The sequence below is a fragment of the Lemur catta genome, chromosome 25, assembly GCF_020740605.2.
Source record: "Lemur catta isolate mLemCat1 chromosome 25, mLemCat1.pri, whole genome shotgun sequence".
NCBI classification, from domain to species: Eukaryota; Metazoa; Chordata; class Mammalia; order Primates; family Lemuridae; genus Lemur; species Lemur catta.
In genome coordinates, this window is record NC_059152.1 from 6,730,605 (window position 1) to 6,753,981 (window position 23,377).

At 36.9% G+C, this 23,377-nt stretch overlaps 1 protein-coding gene across 2 annotated transcripts; it reads left to right on the forward strand.

Annotated features, from left to right (window-relative positions):
- Positions 1 to 299: 299 nt before the first annotated feature.
- Positions 300 to 22,068, forward strand: TSNAX (translin associated factor X). Of its 2 annotated transcripts, none has more exons than XM_045537004.1 (6): positions 300 to 440; positions 886 to 990; positions 3,021 to 3,144; positions 3,618 to 3,748; positions 17,171 to 17,298; positions 20,423 to 22,068. In XM_045537004.1, the coding sequence occupies exons 1-6, from the start codon at positions 425 to 427 to the stop codon at positions 20,798 to 20,800; spliced, it is 882 nt and encodes a 293-aa protein (XP_045392960.1). In that variant the 5' UTR covers positions 300 to 424; the 3' UTR covers positions 20,801 to 22,068. The 2 variants fall into 2 exon arrangements, with proteins under 2 accessions (XP_045392960.1, XP_045392961.1); XM_045537005.1 differs by having other exon boundaries at positions 3,030 to 3,144.
- Positions 22,069 to 23,377: the final 1,309 nt, after the last annotated feature.

Below are 23,377 nucleotides of genomic sequence, written 5' to 3' on the forward strand. Positions count from 1 at the left end.
AAGGTGCCTTGAAAAGAAAAAGTCACGTACATTTTATTTTTCTTTTGTTCCCCGCTTTCCTTTACTTTCACACATACCTCAGCTCCTGGAGGACGCACTTTCTTTTCATTAACAGAGCTTGCTGTGAGGCATGTAGAGGCGTTTCTGTCTTCAGGCACAGCAGAGGGCAGTCGCGGCGGCGCGCAGGCGCGAGGGCCCCGGAGCACGCTGGGGGCGGATCCAGCGGCGCCGGGCCCGGGTCGCAGGCCGGAAGTACGTAAGGGGGGCGGGGAGCGGCGGCGGTGGCTGCGGGCGCGCACTTCCGGCCAGTGCGTCGACGTCAGCCAGGCCGCGAAGAACCCGTCCGCGGTCTGCCCGCACTCGGCGCGCTCCGCTCGGCACAGGCCCGCCGGTCACCGCTCGTCTTCCCGCAGGCCTTGACGACATGGGCAGCAAAGAAGGTAGCGTCCTCAACTGCACAGGACGTTATTTATTCAGAGGGGGAGGTTCTCCTGCCTAGTTACGCGGTTTCCCCCTTCCCACCCTTGAAGGATGCCCTCTTTCCTTGCAGGCTCGGGGGGCGGCGGCTCTGGTTCTTCCCCTGGCCAGGTTGGCCGTGTTTACGCGTCTCATTTTCTGAAATCTTCGAGCTGTAATTTTATTCTAGTTCGGTAATTGCTCCCCTTGTGCCAGGTGAAGGAACCGGTTGGTGGGAGCCTGGATGATCTGGGGGAAAAGGCAGGGCTGCTTTTCTGTCAGTCTGCAGAGGAAGCCGCTAAGGCGAGGGCCCTGCGGGTGTTTAGTTGGGAAGGAAGGGAGGAGGGGAGGGAAGGGGTTGGCGTGTGTTCGCTTTTGGAAACTCTCGGTGATGGAAGGTCCCCGTCCAACTTTTTTTCTTTCCGTAAGGATCAGGAGGGTTCAGGAAAAGGAAGCATGACAATTTTCCACATAACCAGAGAAGAGAAGGGAAGGATGTCAATTCATCTTCACCCGTGATGCTGGCCTTCAAATGTAAGTTCTCTATAACGTAAGCTGGTGAAGGGGAGAGAATTAAAAGATGTAACAAAAATTAATGAGCCATGTTGTGCACAAGGAAACGGCCCCTAAGAATGTAGGATGTGCAGATGTGAAGCTTAATTTTCCTGGAGGTTTTGTGATGGTGCTAGATCTGCCCTGAAAGTCTGTGATTCCAAAGGCCTTGACTTTTATGTCCCATTAAGGTAAACATTAACGTTAGCAAACAAGTAAACATAAACACAGGTAACATTAGTTCATTAAACATTAGTTAATTAATATTGGACATGCCACATACTTAACTATTGTGTACCTGATAGTTTGGCATCTGTTACATACTAACATATATTTAGTGTGTATTAATTTTGTTTCCTGAACTAAACTTTGGAGGACGGGGACTGTTTCTTTTTGACTGTAGTGCTTTGCACAGAATGGAAACTCATATCTGTTAGTAAATCTTACACATGCACATATATATTTACAGTCCCCTTTTCTCAGGACATTAACTTGGTCAAGTTGCTCTTCATTTCAAAAGAAAACATCAAACAAAATCCTCCTTTCTCTGTCTTCCTCTGTCCACTATCCTGTACCTTACGAATCTGTGGTTCAGGAATCTGAGAGAGGCTCAGCTGGTTGGTTCTGACTTGGAATCATCTGGAGGCTTGGTTGGGGCTGGGGGATCCACAGCTATTGACAATTTAGTCCTCTGCCTGCAGCCGGCTCTCTGATCCTCTCCACATGGACCTCCCCAGGTGCTGCTTGAGTGACCTCCAGAGAGAGAGAGCAAAGAGGAAACCACAGTCTCCTTGTGTCCCGATTTCAGACTTCACAAACTTTCACTTTTGTCACATTGTATTTGTTAGAAGCGAGGCAGGAAATTAGGAAAGGAAATTAGGTTCTACCTTTGGAGGGGAGGAGTCTCAAGTAATTTGTGGACATATTTTGAAACCACTACAGTACCCACAGTGATCTTCACAGATGTAAGACAACTAGCTGTAGTTGAGTAGAAAGTATATTGACCCAGAAGTTAGAATTGTTCCTAATTTGGTGCCCCCGTTATCCATCTGGTGAACTATGGTTTTCTTCAAGACGTAGCTCAAGTAGCTTCCTCCTTTTGAGGCCTTTCTGATTTTTCTCTCTAGCAGACTGTGTCACACATTACATTCATTCATTATTCATCTATCTGGTCACTAAATAGTTACTGGGCATCTGCTATGTTCTAGTATGTGTTAGTAAGATGCATTATTCATTCCATGTTAGAAGCAATGCTTATTGGGCACATTGATTTGTAGTTCCTTGTCAAAAACTTCTTAGTTCCCAAGGAATTGCACACTGCTGCTTGGAAATCAGGTTTATCTCAAACTACACCAAGTGCTGTCATGCAGGGTGTTGTACTGCCTGTGATTTCAGCAAGCAGTTCATTTAAGAAATGTTTTCTGAACATCTACTTCCAGGCACTGTTCTATACTGTGATACAGTGGTGAAGACAAAGCCCCTGCCTTCATGAAATCTACATTCTATTGGGGAATATGGTTAATAAACAAGTAAATTTACAAATAAACAATGTAGTTTTAGCTAGTGAGGGATAAATGCTGGGAAAGAATAAATCAGTGACACATGGTAAAGGATTCAGGAATTTATGTGTTTCAGTGCATAGTTGGCATTTACAGAAAATATTAATATACACTTAGTTTTAAAGATTTAGACATCTGAGAACATAATAAAACAAGTTTGAACAATATTGTTCAGTGGACCTCTCTAAGTACTTCAAGAATTTTAGTGATGTAGACTCAGGATGTTTGACAATTAAGAACACTGTAGACAGTAAATGATAGAGATTATTTATAGTGTTCAGCTTTTTGTGTTTTCAGAATTAATGTCATTACCCACCACCATGTTCTACTGTGTTATTCCTTAAATGAACGCAGGTGAGTATAGCCATTGGCTGCATTCATACTGTGACACACATTCTTTGTATTGATAGGCTTTGAGTGTAAAATAAATATGCTTATAGTAAAAAAAAAAAGTGTTCTTAGCATTTCAGCAGGAACTTGATGCAAGGCATGACAAATATGAGAGACTTGTGAAACTTAGTCGGGATATAACTGTTGAAAGTAAAAGGACAATTTTTCTACTCCATAGGATTACGAGGTGAGTAAACATCTTTCAAATTTGTTAGTGTATATATTTTTTATGCTTTATACTTCTATGGATAGTAACTAACTATTAGAATATTTTATGGTTTGTGAAAATTAGAATTAGAGGACATTAGCAGCAGGTACAATTTAGGACTAAATATTTTAATAAAAATAGAGGAAAATTGTTATTTTCAGGGCAGCTAGGGATTTTGTGTTCTACTCAGAGTGTTCATTAAGATATAGCTATTTGTGAAAATATATTAAATTTTTTATTATTAGAATCTATTACAGTAAAGCTTAACTTGGATAAGTGTGTATTTTCTGTGTTTTTACATCCTACTATTAAAATATGATTGTAGTTTAGTGTTAGAAGTATCCAAATATATGTAGTATGTATTTTATCATACTTGATATTTAGATTATTTTATTTTTCACCATCAAAGCATCTGGTTCATGTTCTAAAAGTTTCCAATGTCTTGATTATAGTGCTCCTGATATGGAAGAAATACTGAATGAATCAGAAATAAAATTGGATGGTGTCCGACAGAAGATATTACAGGTAGCGCAGGAGGTATCAGGAGAAGACATGCACCAATTTCATCGAGCCATCACTACAGGTAAATCTTGGTTTGCTTCCATGGTAACATTTAAAAAAAAATAGTATGCTTACATGATTTATGTGTGAATTGTGTAAATTTTAATTGACACTTGGTGAAATAATATTACTGGCTTTAAAAAACTGAGACTTTTGAGTAGTAATGTAAAGGCAATCCAAAAACGTACAATTGGCTTTATTTTTCTAATAGTGTACAGTAATACTCATTGGTTGATTTTTAGTAAATTAATTGAGAACACAGACTTAATAGAATGAACTTTATTGTTGGGTGTGTAGGGTATGTTCGGACAGGGCACTTTTCATTTCCAGCTACAGGTAAATCTCACTGGTGGCTCTAAGTTTCTGTTTCAGTAGGTTCATGAAAGAGAATTTAACCAGATGGACCCAGACATCTCATGGTGTTACGCCATATCTAGAAATTTTAGGATAATAGTTAGTCTTAGGTGTTCATTTTGAAAGGTTCATGGTGTACTGGATTCTTGGTGGTTACCACCATTTTCACTGTACTTGAATAAACTTGTAAAGTGCTTGGTTCTTTCTTCTTTGTCCTTTTCTCTTAACATGAGCTCATTAACAAGAGAGATACTATATCATTCAGATACAGATTGAGTATCCCTTATCTGAAGTGCTTGGACCAGCAGTGTTTTAGATTTCAGATTTTGAAATATTTGCATTACACCTCTTGAGCATCTCTAGTCCAAAACTCCGAAATCCAAAATGTTCTCATGAGCATTTCCTTTGATCTTTGAGCTTCATGTTGGGACTCAAAAAGTTTTACATTTTGGAGGATTTTGGATTTTTAGATTTTTGAATTATGGATGCTCAGCCTGCATTCCCTAAGATTTGCAGAAAAAGTGGGAAATGAATTTATTTAGTATCTACTCAATATGTTTATCTAATTTTAGTCTAAACACTTATAATTTATGCACTTGTTTTTCAGAAACATTGAAATACCTTTTAATATTGGTAAGAGAACATACCAGCATCCATCATTTAAAGCATTACTGGAAACTGAAGTAATAACTCAGCCAGTTCTATGAGGAGTCATTATAGCATAGTATCAAAGGAAGTACAGTCCTATTATGATAATTTATCTTTTAGTATCAGGTCTTTATTTGATTTTTAAATAATAGCTCACGTAGTAAACATGATTTCATGACTTCAGTTTGTGTTTTGAAATGGTGTAACCTCAAATATGACAAATTTGGCCGGAGTGGGAGAGAAGATCAGAGATACTGGGCCAAATCAGATTTCTAGAAGAAAGCATAGGATATCGTCATGACCTTGTGGTTGGAAAGTTTGTTTGAAGTGATTTTTAAAAATCCCATTAACTGTTAAAGGAAAAATTGATTAATTGAATTTCATTAAAATTAAGAAATTCTGTTTATTAAAAGACATCATTAAGAAAGTGAAGGCAGGGAGAAGAAAAAAAATGAAAAGGCAAGCTGAAGTCTGAGAGAAGACATTTTAATATATACATTGGGTAATGGATTTCTACAAATCAACAAAAGGACGCGTAGTTTAAAAAATGAACAAAAAACTTGAACAAAGACCTCAAAAAAGAGAATATCCAAATAGCTATGGAAATGTAATGAAAATAGCTATGAAAAGATGCTCAGCATTATTATTCACTAGGGCAATGCAAAGTAACACCACAGTTAGGTATCACTCATCTACCAGCATGGCTAAATTATAAAGACTGACAACACTACTTTTAAAAAACTACTTGGCAGTATCTATTTCCACTAAACACGTGATTACTCTGTGTTTTGTCTGTTCTACTTCTGGGTATGTACGTACCCAAGAGAAGTGAGGCTTATGTCACCAAAAGGTAGATGTTCAAGAAAGCTCATAGCAGCTACAGTCATGATAGCCTAAACTAAAAAATGCCCATCAACAGGGGAATAAATAGATAAATTGTGACATAGTTGTATAATGTAATATTACATAGCAATAAAAAAGTGATAAATATATGCAGCAGTGAGTATGACTCTCACATTTTGGGCAAAATAAGTAGATAGAAAAGAGGGCCTACTGTGTAATTCCATTTATGTGAAATTCAAGAACATGCAAAACTAATGTAGAGAGATGAAAAGGAGGATAGTATTTACCTGAGAGTGGAGGTTAGGGGCAGGGCTTCCTGACTAGAGGCATGAGGGAACCTTTTGAGGTGATAGTGATGTTTTGTATTTTGATCTAGATGACGGTTCATAGGTGAACACATGAAAATTCATTGAGCTGCACACTTAAGATTTATGCACTTTTTACAGTATGTAAATTATAACTCATTTTTTTAAACAAAAGTTAGTGTTGACTGATGAGTTCCTAGTTCCTTTTTCTAGAGCAGTTCTTTGTATCGGGAGAGGACATCAATAGTAATTCTCTTCCTGGTGGTGCTGTGTTGCATGTATGGGCCATGTTTAGTGAAAAGAGCCATGCCATGAATGTGAATAATACTCACTGTCAAAACCCATTTGGTGAAGCTTCTCTTGGGTACTCTTGTCATTGCTCATTGATTGGCAGGTCAGATAACGTTAGTGGTAACACTTCTGCCGCCTTCTATTTGCTCTCTTAAAATTTTTGTATTCTCCTCCTAGTGGAGGTGCGTGGGGAGGAGGTAAGTTGGAACTTTGTCAGTTCTCAGGGTTGGCTGGAATTCAAAGATGGCACCTCCAGTCTGCAGGTGTGTTGCAGATTTTCTCAAGGATGCAGGTCAGGAGTAACGGTATTTATCAGTTGTTTATACATGAGCGTGAATATTGTCATAAGGCAACTCAGTGAATTACTGCTGTTGCTCCCTCCCCTATAGCTAGCGCAGTGGCTGTGACCATAGAGATAAATCCATCGCAGGAAAATATTTCAAACACAGTGGTTCTGCTGTATGTATAAATTAGGTATGCATGTATAATCTTGAAGGCTGATGGTGGTAGAGTTGGTGATGGGAGAATAAGTTAGATATCTCAATTTCTAGAAAGTTCTTGAATTGAAGCAGTACATTCTAAATGTCTTACTGTATTAAACAGAAGTCCAATTCTACGACTTCTCCAAAGTATCATATTAACTTGAATAACTAATGGCAAGAACTTGAATAACCCATAATCTTTATCATTTTTTTCTGTCACATCATGCAGTAAGCCTATCTTGCAAAAACTCACGGCAATTAATAGTCAAAGCTGGCCACAGTATTTCTCACTTTTGACTTCAATCTGTGCTTAAAACTTACATTTTTATAAAAACTCGTTTGTTTTCCTCACAATGTTAGTGCTTCATGTGTGAAAAGTGATGTCACATTTTTCATGTTTAGATTAAACTTCTCAATTCCTTATTAGTTCATGGTAAGGCTCTACTAATTCTGACAACTTAGAGTTCCCCAGATATCTAGTGGGACATCCTCAATTTGTTGTATTGGGTCTAGTAGCTCTATTTTATGTGTCCTTCTTTCATCAATGAGTAAGGTGTAAGGAAAGAGTTTAGAAAAGGTCAAAGACCATAAAATGATAGCAAAAGACACCTAGAAAGCTATACATTGGTCTTTAGAACATCGGAAATAGAGGGGGAAAAAGGTAAAAGATACATCATTGAGTATGTAGAGTGTTTCTTAAATCAGGAAGCAAGCACTACTCTCTTGGAAAGACAGGGCATTAGCAAAATAGGCGTGCTCTTCCTTCAGTCTTTCCCACTTCACCATATCATTGAGAATTATTATAAATGTCATAGTCTGTTTTAAGTCTTTATGATTTATAAGTTTTCTTTGAAGATTACCTACTCATGGATTAAAAAAAATAAGGATCCTCTATATCTCAGTCTTGTGTAAGAAATCTTTAAAATGAGGTTATTTGAATTGAAGTAATAAAGATGTTTTTTCTTAAAGTTAGGGAACAATGTCAAATAAAGAGCTATCTGGGACTTAAAAATTTGCTGACAGATATTTTATTTGATAAAATAAGGTTATTTATAATTAGATTAGCATTAACAATATGATGCTTATGAATAGCTTGCTGCTTGTAATTGTTAAATGCTTGTTTTGGTGTTATTCCAAATAGTTGTTCTTTTGACTTGAAGATAAAACAATTCTGGCATTAAACTAAAGGAGTTCTGTGCTTTTCCTCATTAAGAATAGTGCTAGTGGCACGCAGAACATTTCCCTAAGGAATACTTGTGTGAGCTCAAACATTGAGTATCCTAATGATTGAACAACAACAAAAGGTTACGTCTGTTTTCTACACATTTCTTATCAGAGTATATTACAAATTATCCCAAGGGATGATTAAAGAAATGAGTGAATAATTAATTACTTGAAATAAGTCACTGGAGAAAATTTTTGTGTCTTATTTGTTTTCTATTGTTGAAAAATTAACAGTTGAGGAGAAATGCCTTTTTAGCTCAAAAATATTGCTTTTTTTTTAGTTTATATCACTGATAATGATACAAATTGTCATTTTTTTTAGATATTTTGGTGCACAAAACTAAGCTCAGACCCTAAATAATGTTTTAATTCTTTTATCCAAGAATGTGAATGGTGAGTTAAGTGGGTGTTTTGGGCCAGTTAGAGATATTTCTTAAGCCACTGTTCTTCTTTATATTCATGACCTCATAGATTTCTGCAGTACCCTAAATCACAGATAATGTTTTTACCACTTCACAAATAAGGAAATGGCTCACAAAAGTTATACCCAAGGTTATAAGCTAGTAAGTAAGTGGTATCATTGGTTTCTTCCCACATGGATTTAATTTGCCTGTTGACTTCAGAACCTAACCTAGTAAAGGCTTTATCTTACCCCAGATGTTAAGATTTTCCTCATAAACCTAGTACACTTTTTTTTTTTTTTTTTTTTTTGAGACAGAGTCTCGCTCTCTGTTGCCTGGGCTAGAGTGCTGTGGTGTCAGCCTAGCTCACAGCAACCTCAAACTCCTGGGCTCAAGCGATCCTTCTGCCTCAGCCTCCCAAATAGCTGGGACTACAGGCATGCACCACCATGCCCGGCAAATTTTTTCTATACATATTTTTAGTTGTCCAGATAATTTTTTTCTGTTTTTAGTAGAGATGGGGTCTCGCTCTTGCTCAGGCTGGTCTCGAACTCCTGACCTTGAGCGATCCTCCTGCCTCGGACTCCCAGAGTATTAGGATTACAGGCGTGAGCCACCGCAACTGGCCACCTAGTACACATTGTTGCTCTTTTTTTTCATAGCAATTATCAACTTCTAACATACTGTGTGTAATCTCCTTGTATATTATATTTCTTTATTGTCTCTCTCCACCTTACTGGAAAAACTGAACTAAAAGATCTTCATATACTTGGATAGTCTAAGTAGTGTGTACCAGACATTCCTCTAGAGAGAATGTTCACAAACTCAGTTTCTTTAACCCAGAAAATGCCTATAAAGAGATTTTCTCATGGTCATAGTAGTTACCACAAAAGTTTACAATATGAAATATATACTTATTAAATTGTAATTAAAATAGTCACAAAAAATGTTTACAGATCCTAATACATTATTCTATATAAACCCTACTATGTAGGTAGATGCCTGCACTTTAAAAATGAGAAAATTGGAGTACAGTAACATCAATAAACTTACCTTAATTCATACTGCTAGCAAGAGACCGAATTGGCTTTTGAACATAGGACATCTTCTTTTCAAGTCTCTGCTTTCTGTTATGCCATTATCATATTTTACTTGGAGGGAGACTAGAGTCAGCAAGGTAAAGAGGCTATAGTGGTCATTCTTGGTGTGAAATGAATAGGGCCCCAAGTTTGGTGTTAGTAGTGAAGTTACGGCATGGTTTTAGAAGACAGTTTTAATAAAAAGTACAGGGAAAGAGGAATAGTCTAGGAAAGCCTTTAGGTTTCTGGTTCGGCCTGCTGGATGAATGGGAATGTTATTTATTAAGAGAAGAAAACAGAAAGGTGGAATGGGTTTTTGGATATGGTTAATTGGAAATTATGGGGCATCCAGGTAGCACCAGTAGGAGGAAATTTGATATGTGGGTCTAGAGAACGCAGGATACAAGTCTCATTTGCATTTACAGTCATGAGTTTATAAACTGTAGTTGAATTTATCAACATGGATAAATTCAGTTGTCCCAGGAGAGTATAGAGTGAGAAGAAGGCCAAAGACTGAAAACCTTAACTAAAGGAAATAGAATGAAATATATAATGGAGTAGGATCCCTCAAGACTTGAGGTTGGGATCCAGACCTTAGGTAGATTGACAAACCTTATATGAGAGGACAGTCCCCTCTTCTGAGATGGATTAAGGACGGGTATAGAGGTAGGGAATTGAGGAAATCCTTGCTCAGTAACTTCTATTTTCATATCACGTGCTAAGAAAGGTTGGTGAAGCAGGGAGTTGGTTTGAAATTGAGAGTAGACTGGAGATTTAAGAATGACTCTAAGGGGAATGAGGATAGGAACTTACCTAGGAACATTTAGTAGTTATTGTTAATCATTTTTGAAAGTTGACCTGATCAATAAATAGAATTCTTTTTGCATAGCAATAAGAATGAACTAGGCAGAAAGTTAGGTTAATTCATGGTTAGGCTTTTGCCTATTAGTTGCAGCAGGATGACAATGGAAAAAAGGACAAGATACTCAGTTTGATATACTATTATGTCCATTTTGGTTGTTAAAATAAAAATACATTTGTGTCTGTTGATAAATAGTATATTATTAACTGATGAGTAATAAAATTAATAATACAAATTTCAGCACCTGTGGTTTATCCTAGACACCAAACATATACTGATCCAAAATAAAATAGTATATTAGTTTGGCGGGCCTGCCATAATAAAATACCACAGGCTGGTGGCTTAAAGCTGTGATCCCCAACCCCCGGCTGCGGCTGATACCAGTCTGCAGCCTGTTAGGAACCAGGTGGCAGAGAAGTGGGGGTGGTGTGCACAGCAGGAGGTGAACAGTGGGTGAAGGAGCCAAGCTTCTCTGCTCCCAATCGCTAGCATCACCGTCTGAGCTCCCCACCCCCCCACTGCTGTCCGTGGAAAAATTGTCTTCCATGAAACCTGTCCCTGATGCCAAAAAGGTTGGGGACCACTGGCTTAAACAACACAAATTTATTTTCTTAAAGTTCTGGAGGCCTAAAGTTAGAGAACAAGGTATCGGCAGGTTTGATTTCTCCTGAGGTCTCTCTTCATGGCATGCAGATGGCTTTCTTGTCCCTGTGTCTTCACATGGTGGTTCCTCTGTGTGTGTGTGCCCATCTCTGGTGTCCCTCTGTGTGTCCTAATCTTTTCTTACGTCACCAGGCATGTTGGATTAGGGCACACTTTAATGGCCTCATTTTAACTTAATCACGTCTCTAAATACAGTCACATTTTGAGGTGCTAGAGGTTGGGGCCTCAGCGTGTGAATTTTTTGGGTGACACAGTTCAGTCTGTAACAGATACTTTTTGGTTTGTGCACTCCAGCTAAGGGATGAGCTACAAATGTCATTTTTTGGGGTAGAGGGACTGAGCAGTTGCTTTTGAGTTAAGTCCAGGGATGGGGTGAGGGGTTTATGTTGTGCAGCTAAGCTGTGGACTCTTTTGTAACCCCTCCCTGCAAAAGAAGCTCTAAGGGGAGAAGCAGATAGGATCTGGGAATTCTACTGGGCACCAGGGATATAAACACAGGTATTTATGGAAACACAGGTGTTTCATTTCATGCAGAGCATATTTCCTTAGGCTGCAGTAATAATCTCTCAGATGGGTTCAGGGAGCATTGCTTTCTTTGAGGCATACCCTCTGGTGGAGAGGGGAGTGGCAGTCTCTGCACACAGAGATGTCTGGGGGAAGGGAATTTTAGTGATAACGACTGAAGGACAGCACACACACACCCAGCGAGTGACAGCACAAACTGCCTTTCTTCTTTTCTACTCTCTTCCTCCCCCAGTGGTCGGGGGGAGAGATGAGTGGACATTTGAGGAATGGTGGGGAGAGCGGAAAGCTGAGGTGGGGGCAAGCCTGTGAGTCCTCCACATTGGCAGGATACCCAGTCCCCTGATCCTTTCAATGCAGGGGGTCACAGGGAGAGTTCGATGACGTTCTCACTGTCAAGTCATGGCTCCGGCAAAGGAATCATTTAGCTAGAGGCAACTAAATACAGAAGCTCTGACCAACAGCATCTAAAAATTTCAGAAATGATTTGAGAATTATTGGAACAATTTGGGGGATATGTTATTTTCTATGTCATTTGGTAAGCAGTTTTATAATAAATATAGTATAATGTATTAGGAAAATAAAAGAATATTTTAAAGATTTTTGGGTTTATATTTAGTTACATAATAATTGATATTCCTGTTAAAATATTTTGAGCATCACTCCAAGGGACAAGGGAGTTGAAAGAGCTGACAGGAGTTGCTCAAGGGATTACTATAAGGATTGAGGGAGATAGGAAGAGCATGTGATCCTTTGGTATTAGGAAAGTCAATTTTAGAAGATCCCATATTGGTGTTAACTTTTCTAGTTGTTCAGGTCCACTTTTAAGAGGTAATATTTGCTCAGGGAGGTGAAGTAAAGAGAGAGACTTTGCCATCAGGCAGATCTGGGCTTACATGTTTGCTGTGATATTCCTCAGCTCTATAACCTTGGAACAAGGTATACAATCTGTTTGAATTTCAACTTTTTCACCTTTCACATAGAACAATAATAGCTACCTCCTGAATTGTTTTGAAAATTAAATGAATTATGTTTAAGGAAAGCATTCCTTATTTTGTTTAGTACATAGCCATTAACAAATATTTGTACCTATCCGTTTTGGAATTTAGCAGAATTAATCTGTAATGTTGTGCTAAATTCTAAAATTTATTTTCATTTGGGATAAAAACTCAGCCACACTGATTTACTTATTCAATGCTAAAGTAAAAGCCCTGCTCAGACAGAAAAAATCCAATTTAGTGGAATTGCATTTAGGTTTTACTGTTGGTAGTATAATGCGTATACTTGTCAACCTAAAAGGAAAAATACAATTTTTATATAATTAGGCATAAATTATAATCTAAAGAATTTACTTGAGCCAAAGTGAGGACAGCTACCTGGAAGACTCAAGACCCAAGTAACCTGGGATATGAGCTCCATTCTTGTAGGTTTTTAAAGGCAAAAAGGGGGGACAGAGAATAGGCTTGATACAAAGTTGTTTGTCAGGAATTCTCATTGGTTTACAGAAATAAGATTGATTAGTGATTGGCTATACATTATTAAATTATAGGGTGTGGGTAATAGTGTCTGGTGTGGCATTATTAGGTTAATATATATCCACTTGAAATAACAGGCAGATTCAAAAGATGAAGAATACATAGTTCAAAGTGGAGAGTAGGATGTGATTGCTGTCTCATTTTAATGCCTCTCTGGGCCTGATAATTTAAAAGAACTTGACTTCCTCAGATAAAAGTTCTTTTCTTGTACATTACAAAGCTAAGGTTTGTAGATGTATTTATTTTCAATGTACAATTAATGTATTCAGAAATAGATTTTTAGCAGAGTGGCCTATGAATCAAATGTAGATCTGATTTTGTTTTAACATTTTGGTGATCGGGTAAAGCTAACTTGTTTTAAAATTCAGGTGCTACTCCTAGAGACAGTTACATATATGCAGTTTTTAAAAATTGAAATATAGTTTACATACCATAAGATTAACCCTTTAAAATTGAACAATTTAGTGGTTTTTAGTATATTCACAGGGTTTTGCGTCTATCATTATCTACTTCCAGAACATTTCATCACCCCAAAAAGAACTCCCTTACCCATTAGCAGTCAAAACCCCCAACTCTTAGCAACTACTATTTGACTTTTCTATCTCTGTGGATTTGTCTTTTCTGGACATTTCATATAAATAGAATCATATAATATGTGGCCTTCTGTGTCTAGCTTACTTCACTTAATATTATTTTCAAGGTTCATCTAGGTCATAGCATGTCTTAGTACTTGATTCCTTTTTATAACTGAATCACAGTCTATTCTATGGATATACCACAGTTTGTTTATCCATTCATCAATTGATGGGCATTTGGGTTGTTTCCATTTTTTGGCTGTTGTGAAAAATACTGCTGTTAACATTTGCCTACAAGTCTGTGTGTGAACATATGCTTTTATTCTCTTGGTTGTATACCTAGGAGCAGAATTGCTGAGTTATATGGTAAAGTTTATTTTCTAAAAAAGCATTAAAAGCCCAGAAACAAAGTTGAGACATATGAATTTATAATGAAATCTTTGTCTTAACTGTTTGACTTTATATATGGTTTTTGATGGGGAGGTGGTCTGGATATATATTGCTTAAATATTATAAGAATAAGTAAAAACAATCAGAAGCCTTAAATTGGGTTTTCCCTGTGTATGTTCTAATAGGAGGAGAATAACAAATTATGTAAAAAATCATCCTACAGACTTCTCTCTTACTGGCAGCTGATTGTGTAAATAATTCTAATTGGATTTCATCCAAGGCAAAGGCAGAAGGGGAAGGCATTGTTTGATGGACTATGGCAGTAGGTTGAAAATTTTCACCTTGGGGATTATTCACGGAAAATAGCGGATGTCCTTTTTATCAAGTTGAAACATAACTTGTTTAAACATCCTTTTACCTACATGTGACCAAAAATGCTTTTCAGTGTTTTGGGCCAGGTCCTTGAACTTTCTCTGTGTTAGAGCATAACATATCTATGTTTAGATACGTAAATACTTACCATTGTGTTACAGCCACCTGCGGAATTCAGTAGAGTAACATGCTGTGCAGGTTTGTGGCCTAGGAGCAATAGGCTGTTTCCTACAGCCTAGATGTGTAGAAGGCTAAACCGTCTGCGTCTGGGTCCGTCCATGCTGATGTTCACACAGTGAAATTGCCCAGTGATGCATTTCTCAGAACATGTCCCCATCATTAAGAGACAGGTGCCTGTATTGAAGAAATAGTGACTTAACATTAACTGTAGGAAAAGTTCATATTATAGGGTGCATAGAAGCCTTGTACTTTTGTTGATTTAAAGGATTTTAAGAGCAATTCTTACATTGTACAGATATGGGTTTATGTACCCATCTTAGAAATGTAACCCTTTGTGAGTTATGACTTGACTGTAGTATGAATTGTGGCTGATATTGTAGGTAGGGGTGTAATTAAGCAAGGTCTTAGAAGTCATGTTAATGATTTTGCCCTGTATTCTAAGAGCCACAGGAAGCTGTTTGGGCTTTAAACAGGGGAATGATGTGGTCATAGGTATATATTAAAAAGGCAAACAGTCTGCAGTGTGAGGATGAATGAAAAGAGGTAAAGAATGGATGGGAAGAAGAACTAAGAGGACCAGGTTTGAAAGGAAGGTTGCGAGTTCATTGTTGGACTTGTTGACTGTCAGGTATCTCTGACAGGATATCAAGTGTACATTTGAATATATGTGACTCTAAGCCAGAGAAGTGAAGTTTGGGGACAGTGGGGTTAATTGAAACCAAGTGTAGATGAACTTGAGAGAACCTAGGACTAATAGAGGTGGAGACTAAGAAGGTATGGCTAGAGAAGTAGAAAAATGAGAAACCAGAAGATAATGCTGTCAAAGGAATCAAAGGAAAGCTTGTTTAAAGAAGGAGAAAGTGGCCAAAAATGCTGAATGCTGCTAAGATTAAGACAGAAGAAATGTCCACTAGACTGACTTGGTTTGGTAATCTTAATGAGAGCAGTTTGGGTGTAGAGATGGGCTCAAGCTAGACTGAATGAAGTAGGCTGAGAAGTGTGAGATGAAGGTGTTGAGGAAATGTAGCCAGCCACTTCAAGAAATTGAGCTCTGAAGGGGAACAGAGATGGGGCAGTAGAAAGATAGGGTCAGTGTATGGGGTAGAGTATGTTTCAGGATTAACAGTAAGCCTCCGGTAGAGAACATAAGGTGGAACACTCCATACATTGAAGGCAGAATCCATGTTAAGCTTCCTGCTGGGATTGGATCTTGATCCTGAGCCTAGTACAGTGACCAGTCTCAGAAGATGGAGCACCTTCTCTAGGTGATAAGGGCTAGAGGGGAAATACCATTATTTATTTTCTTAATTTCCTGTTGTATTCATCAGGGTCCAAACAGGAAACAACTACATAGAAATTTGAACAGGGAAAATTAATGTAAAGAATTATTAACCATGTAGGGGATTATCTAGTAGGAAGAAAAGAGAACTTCAAAGAGTACAGAAATATCAGATAGAATGAACAGCCATTGCCCCCCGCAAGGTAAGATCCAGGCCTTCCTACAGAGGTACAGGCCTGGTCCACTGGGTGGCAGAGGTGCTCACCGAAGGGTTGCACTGGTGGAACTCTCTGGGAAGCTGTCCATGGGGAGGTGACGTGCTATGGAAATCTCCACCCAAGGAGGTGGCTCACTGGGAAGCCACTCTCTGAAGTATAAAAGAAGCTGTCCCAAGGGAGAAGCCACATGCTGCTGGGCTCCCTGAGGTGCTAGCTACCCCACACTTAGAAGGCTGCTAAGAGTGGCACACCAGAACCAGGAAGAGATCTCTTTGCTCCCTTACTGTAGCTTGAGCACCTAGCATCCTGTACCAACATAGCTTAACATGTTGCCAGCTGTCATAGGAGAAATGTTTTAAGGTTCCACTTCCAAAATATCTGAGATAATGAAGCTAAGAGACAGTAAATTGACAAATACTTGAAAAAATATTTATAGTACTATTTTCATCTTCACCAAAATTTACTTTTGATTCAAGTGTGATTTTTTTTTTATTTTTTATTTTTTTTTTAGAATTTACACCTGGCACAAAATTGTGCTTTTTTTTTTTTAATGTGAAATGCTAAAGCAGAAAGAAGTTATCTATTCTTCTTAGATCCATTTTGAAGTATGAAGAGACAAACAGTATTTTGACATTTTAATCTGGATTATTCAAAAAGATTTTGGCTATTAAAATTTTAAGAAAGATCCATGTTTGAGCCCAGGAGTTCAAGCTTACAGTAAGCTATAATCACACCACTGCACTCTAGCCTGGCCGACAGTGAGCACCCTGTCTCTAAAAAAAAAAAAAAAACAACTAAATAATCCTCAATTTCATGTCTTATTTGATTTAATCATTATTTTGCTGCTTAAGGAAGCAAAAAATAATCTATATAGTTCTGTTAAAGCCTATGGAATAGCCTTTTCCTAAATTCTTAAAAAAATTTTTTTTAAATCTTTGATATTTCTCTGTAGGAAAAAGTAGATTTTCAAGACTAATGACTCATGAAGTAGAAAGAAGAAACAGTATATTTGAGCTGTCAGAGAAATGTTTCCATGTCCAGTGCTAGTCCCCACCATCTGTCCCCAGGTTATTCTAAGTATCTAGTCTAGTGCTGGCATCACAGTAAGCGTCCATTAAACTTTGGTTGAGCTTAGGTGATGATCAATTTGAAGTATTTTATTATGCCATTCTTACTGATAAGTAGTGCTTATTCTTAGTAATTTTCTTGGTTGGTTTTTAGGACTCCAGGAATATGTGGAAGCTGTCTCTTTTCAACACTTTATCAAAACACGATCATTAATCAGTATGGATGAAATTAATAAACAATTGATATTTACAACTGAAGACAATGGGAAAGAAAATAAGACGGTGAGAATTTAAAATCTTATTTCACATTTATTATATAGTTTATATAACAGCATAATGTTTGTAGGAGATTTACTGATTTGTAATGCGAAGAAGATTGAGATGGGAATAGTTTTTCTAAAGTGTGGTTTCATAGATTCTAGGGAAATAGTCTTTTTAAATATTTCAGTTAGTGGATAGAGCAAGAATAACAGTGGCTGTATTAGGGAAAGTAATGCTCTTTACCTTAAGCACTATTGACTGATTAAGTCCTCGTTTGGTTTTGCTATGTATTTTTTATGTGCCCTTCATAAGCACTATCTTGTTTAATGATTTAATCATTTTATTAACCTCACAAGGTAAGAATTATTACCCCCGTTTTACAGAGAAAGAAACAGGCTTTTAGGGAGTTTAAGTAACTTAGCAGAAGCCACACAACTAAAAAGTTGGCAGAGGTGAGGTTTGAAACCAGGTATTCTGAATCCGGGTCTGTGTCCTTTCCCACTCTTTGCCAGTGCTTCTCAAAGTGTGCCCTAGGAACCCCTTGCAGCAGGTACCTACCTCAAAGGGTTGTTTCAGAGGATTTGAATGACAGATTTTTAATTAGGCAGTGTGTAGCGCTTGACACACAAGTGCTCAGTAGTGCGTTGTTATAAAGTAGTTGTTACATAGTGAGAGCTGTTCTGTTCATCACTTACTCAGATCATAATGCTTGTGTCTGAAATGTATGTAGCTTTTTTGAATTAAGAAAAAGAAACTTTTGCAGTTTGACTTTTAAACAGATACTATTTTTTTCTTTCTGAGTTTCAAGATAAAACATTTAGGCAGTAAGTCAAGCTATATTGAATATTTGATACCAGTACACTTAAAATTAAGTAATTTCTTTCCTTTTTTTTTTTATTTTTTATTTTTTTCTTTTTTAAAATTATTTTTCAAAACACCGCTCAAGGATTCAGGATATGTAGGCAGGAGGTGGAAGAAGCTGTAGAAATAATATTTTCTTAAATTTCAACTAAAATGTTAATATTACAAAATAAGACTAATTTGGCATGACAAGTGTAACTTACTTTAAGGAAGTCATGTATTTTCTCAACTTTTTAAATTATATTAAGTTTATTAAGGAGGCATTCATTTTGAGAAGTAAAATTTCTTCATGTTTTTGATTCATCTAGTGTAGATTGAATTATAGAAGAAAGTAAAGTTAAGCCTATTTGACCCTGCTTCTTAAATAACATTAGGGAGGTTACCATATCTTCGTTTCAAGTTTCCTCTAAATTGGGAAAGAGGCTAGAAAACCGATAGTAAATGTACTGTTTTTAGGGCTTAGGTACTAAATTATTCTAAGATTATGGTGCTGTGATATCTGTATACACTTCTCAGATTAAGACCACATTCATAAGTAATTTTTCCTTTTAGTGCTAAAGATTCTTGATGCTAAAATTTGTGAGTATTTGATAAGGAAAGGCATTTTGTTCTGACTTGACTGTTGAGAATATTGTCAAAACCATTAAATTTAATTTTTAAAAAAACCTTTTTATTATGGAAAATTTCAAACATATAGAAAAATAGAATAGAAACATATAGTGCCAGTAACTAGCTATATTACCCATGATGATTCTTGGACCTCATTTCATATGCTGTATGATGAGGGCATTAGACCAGATGGTCTCTGGAGAGTTCAAACAGGATTCATATATTGGATACACAGCAACCAGAGTGGTCCTAGTAAAACTATCCCCCTAGTCTCATCCTGTACTACTCCTTACTTTACTCAAAACAAATACCTCACTAGTTCCTCAAAAACATAACACAGTTCTTACTGCACACCTTTACCGTTCCCCCTGCCTCAAGTGTCCTGTGATGTAATTGCAGCTTCACCTAGTGTTTTAAACATACAATCTCTTAATAGCAATTTAGACATTGTCTCTACCAGAAAGAATCCAATAGAGAGAAATTGATGTGGAGAGAGGAGATTTACATGATGATGGTGGTGATGACAGCAGCTAACATTTATTGAGTGGTTACTTTGTGTTGGGCATTGTGCCAAGAACTTGGTAAATGTTAGCTCATTTAATCCTTAAACTAAACCTCTGAGGTAGGTACTGTTATCCCATTTTACAGATGAGGAAACTGAGGTTTAGAGAGATGAAATAACTTGCCCAAGGGCACACACCTTATGAAGCAAGGTCCTGGAAGAGGTGGGAGGAGATGGGTCAAGGTCATTTGGAAGAGTTAACCTCAAACAAGAGGAGGGACAACTCATCATCTCAGACTGGAGGATAGAAGGTAAAGCTGGACGTGGGTGGATATAAATAAGTTTTGGGTTTTTTTTTTTTTTGGTAGGTGTAAAGGTAATTGAGAGATTGTGCTAGATGATCCGGCAAAAGAGCAGGTCAGTGAAATTAGGCAAGGTTGTCTATGGAAAGTGAAGAGGTTTGGGATTGAGCAGGGGACTGAGGAGAGTGGTGAAGGTTTGGAATAGTGTATAAAGACACTGGAGAGAGAACCATCTAAGAATAAGTAAAAGGATTGGTGAGTAATTCGTAGCAGTCCAAACTCTATGTAGTTGTGATTACTATTTTTTAACTGAGTGGTTCTCAGCCACCCGAATAAAGGACTAACGAGTAGATTTTAGTGTTGATTCAGGATTCTGTTTCTGTTGGGCAGGTGTAGTAGGAAATACAGGCGTCTAAGGGAATCGAGGATGCAATGAGAGAGTAATAAATTGTGATGGTCAGTCCTGAGTAGGAAAAGGTAAGAGGTCAGAAAGGGATGAAGTGACTAGGCTCACAAATCTGGAGGGCCTTGTGATCTGTCCTTTAAATAAGTCATTGTCATGCAATAAAGTCATTAAGCCTTGTTTAAGAATGTTTTCCTCTTGTATGTCAAGTGAAGTTGGAAATAGTGGGTTTTAAGATGATACAGTATTAGATTTCAAAAGCATCTTGAAGTCATCTGGTTCAACTCCCCACCAAGGGCATAGATTTCCTCTTCTAACACCCAAATGATTATTAAGCAAAACTTAGGTTATTAGAGAAAATCAGTGTGATCTGCTATTGATTTTGTAGTTTATAATGTAATACATGCTATATTCACTCTTTTTCACAGTGTATTTTCTTTGTGTGTGTTTTTTGTTTTGTTTTACCAGCCCTCCTCTGATGCACAAGATAAGGAGTTTGGCACTTGGAGGCTGAAAGTCACACCTGTTGATTACCTTCTGGGAGTGGCTGATTTAACTGGAGAATTGATGCGGATGTGTATTAACAGTGTGGGGAATGGGGACATTGACACCCCCTTTGAAGTGAGCCAGTTTTTACGTCAGGTGTATGATGGATTTTCATTCATTGGCAACACTGGACCATATGAGGTTTCTAAGAAGCTGTATACCTTGAAACAAAGTCTGGCCAAAGTGGAGAATGCTTGTTACGCTTTGAAAGTCAGAGGTTCGGAAATTCCAAAACATATGCTGGCAGATGTGTTTTCAGTTAAAACAGAAATGATTGATCAAGAAGAGGGCATTTCTTAGAATAATGTTTCCTAATTATTATTCTTCTGAGAACTCCTAAAAGAGACCAATTTGTAAGACTGTTATTTCGTATTTCATTTGACTTTATTGTGGCTTTTACATAGAATCGTTCTCAGTTGTACTTGTTTTAAAGTGTATACAAGCTGTACATAAAATTATCCAAATGAATTGTTTCTTGTATCTTATTCATGGAAGTTTGCATACAAATGTTTGCCTATATACCTATTTGAATTTTTGCTGGTTAACCTTCATCGTTTATCTTTGTAATGTGAACATAGTACATATTTTGGAGTGCACTTTCTGCCATATCTATTTTAATTTACTTTTTGTGAATTTTTGAGTGGTAATTTTTAGTGGAAGCCATTTATAATTTAAGTTGATGATTTTATTATATATAGAAAAGATTTTTTAGTTAAATTTCTGGACTCGAGCTTCTAGTTTAAATTTCTTGTTACTATTGTGCCAAGCCTCCAAAATAGGCTTATTCCATGGAACAAGAATTAAAAATTAATAAGCTGTCAATATACTTTAAGTACAAGTTTATGAGGTATTATAGTGAAAATAAATATTATATTCTGGCCAATTTTAGGCCATTTTAAATTTATATGAAACAACCTTCCAGAAAAATTGACAGATACCCAGATGTTACTTTCTCCATTTATTTTTTTGTCCTTTACCACAGAAGATCTTACAGAGAATGGGAGGGAACACTGTAATATTTTCACTGGTAAAGTTGAGTTGAATTATATACTTGTACATAAAACTGAAAAGCTTTTAGTAGTGATCATTTAGTGATTTTTTTTTGTCATTAGGCACGTTCAGAGGCTTTCCTATTCTAGCATCTATTACAAATTACATTTAAATGATAAAGTTTTGAAATGCTAAGTTAATGCAAATCTTTATAGGTGTCCCATGGTGGTAATTGATAAATAAAAGTTGCCAAAGACAATTTATAATGTACAATTCAGCAATAAGACAATTGTCAGTACAGTTGAGAATAACAGTGGTAGTCTCTAGTAATATTTAGAATTGGAATTTGACTATTGAAATTAGTTATAGATTATTACTTTGATGTGAAACTGACTTGAGCATGACACTATTGGTTGACAACCAGACATTTCCAGTTGGTTTTGTGAGTTTTGAGAATCTAGATACTGTATTTTATTTTTGGAAAGGTTAGCTCTGTTTGTAAGGACTGATTGCTTGAAAATGTAATTTTCCAAAAAATATCACCTAAAGGAAAATAAAACATAGACATGCCTAATAAAGTATGTTTGTTTATTTGTTTTGATGATGGTGGGTTTTTTGGTTTCCCTCTTCTAAGGTACACTGCTGAAATATAGTCAGTCTCATTACATATTTTTTGTTCCTTCTATTACTTAAATTTATAATGTTAAAATCAAAGAAATAATGGATTACTGAATGTTTTATAGATGTTTAAAACTGAAGTCTTTTGAATAAATTAATATAGTAGTTAAGCTTATTGTTTGATCACGTTGAGAAATAAACTATTGCAGAGTTTTTGGTTGAAACAGGAAATTTTAATATAGACTAGCTTAATATGGAGATTTATTATGTCTTAATGTCAGTCCAGAGAGGGAGGGTGTCATTTTTTCCAGGTTGGTTAACTCAGGAGGTCAGTGATGTCATCAGGGACCCACAGTCCTTTGTTTCCACCTCCTGTCAGATCAGCGGGAGCATTAGTTGCAGGAAAACAAGCTCAGGGCTCCCACTGATTCTGCATCATGGTGAGTTGTGTGATTATTTCATTATATATTACAATGTAATAATAATAGAAATGAAGTACATAATAAATGTAATGTGCTTGAATCGTCCTGAAACCTTCCCCCCAACCCTGGTTTGTGGAAAAATTGTCTTCCATGAAAATGGCCTCTGGTGCCAGAAAGATTGGGGACCGATGACCCAAACCACTGAGGAAATCACATATCACTGACCCTGTGTGTTGCTGAAGAAATCACATAAAAATAACACTGGCACAAGCACCTAAAATCAAAGCCAAAGTGTACTCAACAGCATATATACATCTTCAGGAAAAAATTCTCCCTATGAAGGCAATTTCAAGAAATTGGAAGAAGTGACTGCTATACTAGATGTACGGATATCTACAGAAGGACACAGGAAAAATGGAGAAGCAAGGAAATACAATACAACCAAAGGACTACAACAATTGTCCAGCAATAGATCCCAAACAAAAAGAACTCAAAGCACCAAAGAATTCAAAATACTGATTTTTAAAGAAGCTCATTGAGATGCAAGAGAAATGTTAAAACCAATACAAAGAAATCAGAAAATTCAGGATATGAAAAATTTACCAAGGAGACAGATATCTTAAAAAAAAAAAACAAAAAAAACAAAAAAAACATTCCAGAACTAAAAAACTTGTTTAAGGGAATATAAAATATATTTAAAAACTTCTGATAATAGACTAGACTAAGCAGAAGAATGAATCTCAGAACTTGAAGACAGGTCTTTTTTTGAATAATTTAGTTAGACAAAAATAAGGAAAAAATTAAAAAATGAACAAAGCATTTGAGACTACATAAAGTGACTGAACTT